Source organism: Electrona antarctica (genome assembly GCF_951216825.1).
Source record: "Electrona antarctica genome assembly, chromosome: 17".
Classification (NCBI taxonomy): domain Eukaryota; kingdom Metazoa; phylum Chordata; class Actinopteri; order Myctophiformes; family Myctophidae; genus Electrona; species Electrona antarctica.
This window is the reverse complement of record NC_136798.1, coordinates 19458026-19468400: the sequence shown is the minus strand read 5'-3', so window position 1 is coordinate 19468400 and position 10375 is coordinate 19458026. Positions and strand designations below refer to the sequence as shown.

At 40.5% G+C, this 10375-nt stretch overlaps 1 protein-coding gene across 4 annotated transcripts in view; it reads right to left on the bottom strand.

Annotated features, from left to right (window-relative positions):
- Positions 1-667: 667 nt before the first annotated feature.
- The window catches only part of col12a1b (collagen, type XII, alpha 1b), a 158628-nt gene continuing 148920 nt past the window's right edge, over positions 668-10375 (bottom strand). For 3 of the 4 annotated variants that reach the window (XM_079525500.1, XM_079525497.1, XM_079525498.1), the window contains 2 exons: positions 5467-5655; positions 668-1912 (listed from right to left, as the gene is read on the bottom strand). In XM_079525500.1, the coding sequence (XP_079381626.1) occupies positions 1791-1912; positions 5467-5655 (311 nt within the window). In that variant the 3' untranslated portion in view covers positions 668-1790. Of the gene's footprint in view, positions 1913-3222; positions 3684-5466; positions 5656-10375 lie in introns of those variants that run through there. The other variant, XM_079525499.1, reaches the window with a different exon arrangement.

The window sequence follows — 10375 nt, the reverse complement described above, 5'->3', positions numbered from 1 at the left end:
TGTCATGTTTAGTTTTTGAATAAATGGATGATTAATCATTAAAATAGGATTATAGCTCCGTCTCCCAGTCGCACTCAACGCCGTTACAAAGGTCATTCTCCCCTCCATAACAATAATGAACTGGCCCTTTAGTAACATCAACAGGAATTGGCATTCTACAAGTCTTCTGAACAACATTCCATTTCACACCTTATTTTGCAAGTTTTATACTCTCATATGTGGTAAATCAGAACAGCTCAACTATGTTACATAGAAGAAAGATAGAAAATAATTATTTGTGAAAATTACGTTTGTTATTTCAACAATATATCTGATTTCTTAATCTCATGCATGCCATGTGGTCTGGTCTCCTCTTAATCACCATACTGACCACAGGTAGAGTAGTGGCTAAACTGGCCATCATTAGTAAAACATCACAACCCTGTTAATAATGGGGTTGACTCAACCCCGTTATTATTTTCAGCCCTGTTATTATATTATTCTATATACAAATATTAATTCAATGGTGATCCTGAGATGGGATGGTTTTTCCGTTTCGGTAAAATGTTCACAAAAAAGTCCAAATCCTACCGGTTTCGTGGAATGACTCAAAGATTGGCTGCACGGTTATCGCAAACTATAACAGTGAGGACGAATGGTTAAAATTCACACAAAACGACACTAGCTGTACATTTTCAGTAGTTTTATTGAAAAATGCCTCTTCTGTTTTCAGAAATAAATAAGAAAATTAGGCTGTGGGATTCACAATCTGCAGTTAAAATACATGAAACAGCAATACCATGTCCATAGTCTTGCACACAGATTCCAACTGCATCCGATATTGATAAAAACAACAATCACAACAACTATATTCTGGTCGGAAAAACAAACATACTAAATATACACCACAGACATGCAATTCCACCTTTGGTAAAATCAGCTGTGACTGGATAACGGAAAACTGATAAATATTTAGTCAAAGATACAAAATTAAAGCTGTTGTCTAACTGCAATAATGAAAACTGAAACTCCGTAGAAGGCACACTGAATGAGCAAGATTATCTTTAAGTTAGGCAGAGCTAAAAACAAAACAAAAATGGTAATGTTATGGATTTTATGATACTGAATGAAATGTGGTTGGGGGGAAAAAAAAGTCTCATCTAATGATGTCCCAACACAAGAGAACAAAAATGACCTTTCCCTTTCTTCTAAATACTATCACTGGCTTGGTCATGAAGAGTGCATGGTTCAACACTTAGTTGATGCAAATATGTTACAGGCTGGAAAACACAGCTAGGAAAACAAAAGAGAGAGAGCTCACAGGTTTTCAATGTCATTGTTTTACAGGGTTTTTTTTCTTTTCTTTTTTTTAATAACTCCCTTTCCCCACCCACCTCATCCCCTTTATCTCCACCTCAGAAACATAAAATCAAACATCCCTACCCTCCCAACAACAAAAGACAAATATTCACATATAGGCATTCAGGTTTTGCCAAATAAAGGCGAGGTATCAAACCCCATTTTGTTTTCGACTTTGCATCAAATGTGCATAATCCCTTAACCACTTCAGCCCTATTTTATACTTTCAAATATTTTCAAAAATAGCCGAGCTTGTAGATGATTTCTCTAGTTTCGAAAAATGGAAAATGTAGAAAAACTAACAAAAAACAAACAAACAAACAAACAAAGGATATTGAAAATCTTCGCCAATAATGACATGACAAGTGGTTAAGGGTGACAACATGTGAACATTTTGTATATAGCTACAACACACACAGGTATAGAGAGAAAAACAATAAAAAGAGAACATCTTATGGTACTATCCATTTGGGGGCCTTCCTTGATAGCGATCTCTTTCGGCGCTCATTTTGCGAGTCCTCATCCTCCTCAGGGATTGGGACTACGTGGGTGTCGGGCTCAGGTTGGTATGGGTCTGCTCGGAGATAGTGGTTTTTGCCAATTGAGCATTAAGGGTGGCACATTTTGCAATGTTTGTTTCAGCATGCAACAATAATGAAGTAATTTATTTTCCTCTGTTCTACAAAAACCCAATTTAGACTTTGTGGTGTCGCGCACCAAAAATAGCTGACCTACAAGCTCACAGGAGCATGTAGGCCAGCTATTTTTGGCACGTGACGCAATCGTAATGACGGAGCATGAATTAGGCTCAAGCCTAATGAGCGAGGTAACACAATTGAAGTGATGAAAATTGCTGGTGGTGAACTGAGCTCATCGGCACTGGCAAATTACTTGTAAACAGTTCAGTGCATTCTTTTATCGTTACATTTGCGTTTGCAGGACACTGCCTCAAGGCTTAATAATTTGCACTTTGTCGCATGGCTGCGGCGTAAAACATAGACGTTACGTCACGTTGTTGTTTTGCGCGACGAGGACATGCGTCAAATTACAAATGATTAAGCCTTGAGGCCTTTGACTCTCATCCCTTAAAAAAACAGCTCATTCATTTACAAAATATCACAAAATATCTCTATGAAAAGAAAACTCAAGTATGTGTTCTGCTACGGTACCACTAGCCTCGAGATTGTTATTGATTGTGATTGTGTCCCTAGTTCTCATAAAAAGGCACTGGTGCAATACTACCCTACAAAGCCGAAAAGCAACAGTGAAAGGTAGGGGAAAATATATATGTTTATCTCCTGTCCTACCAAAACTATGGTTGGTACAGTAGAATCATTATGGTTAAAAACCTTATAAAAGCTCTGTGTGCCCAAATTAGTTAAGGCTAATTCACTGTATACTTCCTCGCTCGACGAACAGTGACTTATTTTCAACTGCAGGTCCAACTAGGATTGAGAATAACGTGGCAAATCTGCTACTTTGTACACACGAAGCATGACAAGTACCAAATAGAACCAAAACCTCCAGGGTCACATGTACAAAATGTTGGACTGCATATGGCCCTGAGCCGATTAGACAATTACTGTACGTCAGTAGAAGAGGAACGACAACCAAAAAAAAGGAGAGAAAAAAAGAGGCATTCAACGTGTTTGGCATTCAGCAAGCAGCGAGGTTGTTTGCAAGGCACAAGCATCAACTACTACTACTACAGTACTACTACAGATGTTAAACAATATTATTTTTTTAGTGGACATGATTTCAAACATCATTTACAAGGCACAAAAAAAACATTAGTTATTTATGTACAAACATCACCTAGAGAAAATGAAATGGCGTTAAAAAACAATGCTGTTTGTCGTGGCTGATTGGTTGACGGAGCCGGAGTTTGCTTGCGCCGGGAGTTTGTAGCTGCGGTGCGGCTTTTTTTTTTTTTTTTTACAAATCCACTGGTTTGTGTTAGTTAGTATGTTTGTTTGCTTGTGGTATGCATGCTAGCTCCTCCACCCAGGCAGAAGGTCACTCTCTGTTTGTTCTCTTTGGACGCCAAGATGCAAACAGGCCACTACTAGGGTTGCTGCCAATCACCCGTCGGTGTGTTTGTTTTGACTTGTTTCTACTCGTTTACTTGTTAGTACCAGCATCATCCTGCTGCTGCTGCTGTTGTTGTTGTTGTTTTTCAGCACAGTTAATGGGTTTTCTTTGGTGGTTATCCTTGAAAACAGCTCTAGAGCGGGTGTTTCAGTAACAGGACGATATATTTGGTTGGTGGGTGTTTTTTTTGTGTTTTTCAGGAAGTCAAAGTGAAAAGCAGCACAGGCGACCCTAGAGAGGTTACTATGGTGAACCTGAAACAGGCCAGAGAGGGATGGGGAGGTGTCAGTGAGGTCAAAAAGAGAGACAGTGCGTAACACCCTAACAACTGAGATGGGTTTGGTTTGGCTTTCCCCACACACCCGTATGTACTGTGCTGTATCCACACTGGCTCATTGTAATGTTTTTAGTAGTGTTTTAGTTCAAAATTTGAGTCGGAAAACACAGTGGTTTTCTACCCTTTTCATATCAAGGTCCATAATTGATTTGGCATTTGAGCCACTGACCATGAGATTTAGCCTCTCAGATCAAAGACTATGTTATGTTGTTGTCGTGGGATAAGATTGTGTCCACAATTCCATGCTGTATAAACTGTATTTATGTGGTACCATTACGAGAGATAACAGGCAAACATTGAACAAAATAACAATTATTCTACATTATGTAATTGTGTGGACCTTTTGTAAATTAAATAATGCAGATGTTTAACAATAATTTAACTCTTGAGAGCGTAAAATGAAACCAAATGGACCCTTTTCATTTTACACTCTCAATAGTTAAAATTTCTAATAAGGGTCCATTTGGTTACCAACTCTCTATCAGACCACTGGTCCCCAGACCACTGATTGAAAACCACTGCGTTAACGTTCTCAGTTAAATTATTGTTAAACATCTGCATTTTTTTTATTTACACAATGTCTACACAATTAGAGAATGTATAAGAAGAATTGTTATTTTCATCAATGTTTGCCTGTTATCTCTCCTAATAGTACCAACAGCAATACAGTATGGGATTGTGGACAAAATATTATCCAACGACAACAACATATTCAAAGTTTTGGATCTGAGAGGCTAAATCTCATCAAATGGTGGTCCGTGGCTCAAATGCCAAATAAATAATGGACCTTGATACAAGGGTTGAAAACCACTGCTCTATAGCAATCACTACACAGAATATAGAGATTCATATCATAATCATATCACCTACACTACAGTACACCCCCTTCGATCATATTGGGTAATAGCCCACTTTGATTCAGATTGAAAGCTAAACAGAGCACATAGTACATTGCACCTGTAGTGTGTCCAGTGTGTGTACAGAACAGTACTGATAATAGCAACTAAACATTAGTACATTATGTAAAAAATGGCGGTACTGCAGTGGAAAATTCAATCAACTGAATTCTACACAGTGCGTTATTTTCTGTTCAGCATTTCCTCTGTATTCAGCAGCTGGCAATGGTACATTTACAAGTCTATAATTCCCTTTTGGTGTTGTAGTTATACATTGGAACATTTTGAGCTGTGCAACCTGAAGCTAAAATGATACCCACCCCCACTAGGTTACCAGCAGTGCTACAGAAAAACAGAGGAAATACTGTCCATCATTATTATTATTATATTATATTCATGCACTGATTCACTGTCTAGTTGTGTGTGTGCGTGTGTGTGAGTGTGCTCACGTACTCACTTACATGCTTGCGTGCATTATTATTATTATTATTATTATTATTATTACTAGAGCGGTGCCCGGTGGGTCAGTGCCCGTGGGAGCCTGGGCAGGGGCCCTGCCCAGAGCCCGGGCAGAGGACTTTTGTGGCGGTTCTGGACAACCGTGGGTCCGACACCGGGCACTGCACTCCCTGTGGGGGTGTGGAACGCGTGTGTCGAATTTGAAGTAGGTGGGGCGAACGGTTCTCGAGTTATGTGGATTGCAGACGTACAGACGTACACACAGAGACTTGGTGCATTTATAGTGAGATATTATCATATTCATGCACTGATACACTCTAGTTGTGTGCGAGTGTGCTCACGTACCTCCGTATCCTTGCCCGTATCCTTGTCCCTGTCCATTGTAAGGAATACCCACACACTGTGAGGAGTCGCAGTAGCCAGGGGGGCCAGCAGGGCCCCTGAGCCCAGCAAAGCCCTGGCGACCCCCGGGCCCACGAGGGCCAGGGGAGCCGGCGGGCCCGGGGGGGCCTGTCCTGCTCTCACCTGGTGGGCCTGCAAACAGAAAAGAGAGAGAGAGAGAGAGATGGAAAGAGAGAGAGGTCAGTGGTTCGCCAACGATTTCCTGTGAAGGAGCCCCATATTCATATGAATTATAGTGGAAGGTTCCCCGTGGTCTCTCCCAATTGTACGTAAGATAAGATTATTATTCTTTTCTTAATATTTATTGTATGTAATATGGATACTTTTATTTGACAACAGACTATGATGACTCGACAGTTTATGGCATAATGTTGCTCTATTTGTATGTCTTTGTTGATGCAGCTTACATCTCATCTTGACCCCCGATTTAAAAATAATTTGTGCTAAGGAGATGTAAGAGATGTGTTTTAAGATCACCACTGCTTGATTCCCATTCTCTGTGAACCATTTTCTCTCTAACCTTTTGGGTTTTTGTATTCTTTCTTCTCTTCACTTTCACATTTCCTTTAAATGAAATCATCGGCTAACAGTTACACATAAAATACGTCGCTGTGATGTTCTCTTGGGAGGTGTGCCGAGAACAAACCAAACTCCAATGTAAAACCATTCACGTGATTGTGACATCAACAAAAAAAATGTTGTAAAAAAAAATGTTTTTTTGTTTTCTGTGCTCAATTGCACCCAAAAAACCTGAACTTTTAACATTCAGTAGATTTTCTGTGGTCTGGGGTTTTCCACACTGGGCAAGACCTACGCTGTAGAGTGCATTGCTGGAATTTGGCGGAAGTAGCGGGATTTTGGCACAAGTACCGCTAAAGGAAATGACGACACCTTACCAATCTGTTTACATTCTCCTTGTATGAAACAAGTGTTGTGATTGGTCGAAAAATATTGTATCCAGGGGAAATACATCTGACGGATGTTCCAGCCCGACACTTCCAGCTATGCACTCTCCGCCTTAGGTTGTGACCAGGCTTTTCTCTTCGCAGATGAGTACGGCTGGGACCAAAAAATAAATAAAAAAATCAAATGGCAGTCCCTCAGTCAAATTTGGTCACATATACTGTATATGTACATGTAGACTGTCTCTACATGTACATATTGTCATGTAGAGTCACACTCTACATTGTAGAGTGACAAAGAAACACCTTAAGGAGTGGGGACTATACTGGTATCACCATGAAAATTAAATTGATGCTGTATTTTTTTTATATAATATTAATGTTATATTATCGTAAAAATCATAAAAATTGTGTTTGGGCAAATTATTTGGGGGCCCACTCGCAAGGTCCTCTCGGCCCACAGGTTGGGAATCGCTGCAGTACCAGCCTTATGAGAGAGTTCAAAAAAAGAAAAAAAAGAAAAGTAAACCTGTGAGGGCTGGTGACTGTCTCTGCCACAACACTCAGAACATTCAATAACAACATCAAGGGGGAAAAATATAAATTCCGCTAATCCCTTTTTCCTCCCCCCCCCACCCCCTCCCCCCACTCTCTCTCTCTCTCTCCATTATGTCTAGACATTCATAAAGCTGACATGGAATGTTTCCCAAGCTCTCATTCACTCTCATATCCCAGTCTGTCTCTTTAAGTGTCCTGTGGAGCATGTGTTGTGAATGAGGCAACAGGAGGAAGGCCCCTAGCACCCCCCACTCTCCGACCATGACTCATCACCCCCCCCTCCCTCCCAGCCCCCCTCGCTTATTCGCTTCTTCCCCACCAAATTGGGGCTACTAACTCCCCCCCCCCTAATTCACTATGACCTCCACACTTTCCACAACTTGACCTTGTAGGCCTGAGCAAAATGTCTAGCCCTGCTGGCTGGCTGGAAGTGCAGTACAGTAGTAACTGAAATCGTTGCTGTCGGTCAGAAACCTCTTGTCGCCATATACACTAACCTTTTGTGTTTCTTCGTAAATGTACATCCTATTACTAAAAGTATCAAAAGTAGTCAGATGTACTCATCTGCTGCTTTTGTACAACTATACAACTATACCAGTTGTATAGTTGTACAACTATACAACTATACCAGTTGTATAGTTGTACAACTATACCAGAACTCTCATAGAGTTACAGACTTGTGATGGTCCATTTGGATCATTGGTGGTCCCCAGACCAGATGTTGAGGAACATGAGTGCGATTAGGCCCTCATTTGATACAATTTGTATTTCCGGGGACTGCAAATCTACTGCAGTAGACTAGATTTGCAAATCTACTTGCAGTAGATTTGCAGCAACTTTGTAATGCTATACTGACATTTGAGCACAACACTTGAAAACAAAGTATTGCATTGTGTGTTTGAGCTGACAGGCCCCTTTTGATATCAATCAAGTCACCTTAATTCAAGTGGCAGATGCCAAAAAAAAATTATATTTAAATTATATAAAGGGAATGTCATGTGGTCTACCTGGCACCTGCACAGCCATCGTGATCATACTGGTAGATCACAATCTACCTTTTGCTGCTCAAGCGTGTACAAATGGCATTGGCCCATTTAGAGAAGTATTTGCATCTGTACTCCCTGACAACCCTGAGATACACACAAACACGTGTTACGGTGCAGCGTGTGAGTGCAAACAGTTACATTGTATTCACTGTATAGTCATGCGATACATCTGCTATAAAACCGCAGTGCTATAAAACCGCAGTACTGTGTGTTTACTGTACAGATGTGGGGGTGGTGGGTGATTTGGGCGGCTGGCAGAGGATTCTTTTTTATCTATTTTATTGATTTTTTTGCATGGAAATGTGTTGTATATTTTGTAAGCATTTAGTTTTCTTGTGAAGCGTACTGTGACAAAGTTTGTCAAATAATTGTAATGGAGTAAAAAGTGCAATATGTGCCTATGAGGTGCAGCAGCGTAGAAGTATAAAGTATTATAAAAATTGAATAATTGCCGTACCTCAAATTGAGTAAATTTCCTTAGTTACTTCCAACCACTGCATCTGACTTGTGTTGACTGTGCTAGAGTGGAAGTGGAACAGGGGGAGGTGGTGGTTGTGCATCTGGATGGATGACCTCATGGTATATCGTTGTATGAGCTGGGCCGGATGTATGGGCTGCTAGAAGCTAGACTGTTTTGTGGGGCAGCTGTATGATTGGGAATGACGGAAGCCTCGAGGTTTGCAGATCTCCAGACTGTCTGGGAAACTCTGACGGGGACAGCAATGTTCTCTGCTTACTCCCTTCTCTCAACAACCACTGAGGTGCCCTTCAGCCAGGCAGCCCCCACCCACCCAAGTCACACCAGTGGTCTCAACGCAGAGACCACTGGTGAGTCGTGACTGATTGAGGCTGGACAGGGCAGGACAGGATGCCCCCCCCCCCCAATGTGTTAGTAAGTGTAACTGGATATGTCTCAAGACAGGAGATCTTTGAGGCAATATGTGGCCAGACGGTGGCCAGATTCAGAATCACTGGGCTGTGGGAAAATGCACTCTCCCTTCTCCACGGAGAACGAGTGTTGAGATGGCGCTGAGCAAGGCATTTACCTCAAGCCCAAGGGTTTAGTATTGTGACAGGGTCTAATGAATGATGATGATGAATCGGGCCATGAGTAGGCAAACATGAAATTGTGCAAATCAAGGAAAGAAAATGTTAAAAGGCTTTTTTTCAACGGAATGATCTGAGGTTAAACAACATTGAAAATGAGATGTCAAATCAAGGTATGACATCATTCTTCATCATTCAACGTATGACAATATGCACTTTCATAATCTGCTAAACAAAAACCCTGAAAAATGACTATGCCCTACACATTCTGTCAGACCTTGTCTACATGAAATCTTCTTTCATGTCAAAGTCTGCACACGAAGTAAAGGGCTGCTAGTCAAAGCTTTATTATTAACGTTAGTCTTCTTCAGAATGAGGCACAAACAAGTCACCACTCCTCATAAACTGTACCAACACATAGGCAGACATCCAACCAATCAGTATACTCAGCTGTCTAGAGCATAGACATATATAAAGGCTAGATGGCTCAAGGCGGAGTCTCTGACGTAGTTCACCCGGCGGCCATCTTGCTTCGGGACTACAGTACAGTATATTTAATGGCAGCTCAAACAAAAACAGTCATAACTCGCTCAAATCTTGACGGATTTACAAACGGGTTGGTTTATTACAAACGTTGTCAACGTGGCTATGATTCAGGACGCTTATCTGCTTAATTTTGTTTTTTATTATATTATCTTATATATATATATATCTATGGTCTAGAGTGCCTATTGATCAGGTGCAAGCAAAAGAGCTTTAATAAGACTGGAGTAAACATCAAGCATAAAGCAGAGAATAATACAACAAATTACAATGAATTTATAACGAAGCATTCACTGGGAAATCACCAGTGTTAATGCAATCCATTTGCAGTGGTGTAAAGTTACTGAGTACTGTACTGATACAACAATTTTGAGATATTTGTACTTGAATGGAGTACTTACTAGTTTTCAGTACATTTACTTCTACGCCACTACATCTCAGAGGCAAATATTATACTTTTACTCCACTACAATTATTTGAAAACGAGTTACTACTGTAGTTACTTTGTAGATTTTGATTATTGCTGTATTATAAAACATTACCCATTTCAGCCCAATATACATTTTGGCCATTTGAATATAGCCGATCTACAAGCTTGTAGATCCGCAATTTTAAAATTGTATACATTTTGGGACATTCTGCATAATAAGTACTTTCTACTTTTGGTACTTTGGTCATTTGGTCATTTTGACCGTTTTTTTAGGTTATTATCCTTGCCCATGAAGCTTTCAGAAGGTTCCCCTTCCATGACCATCA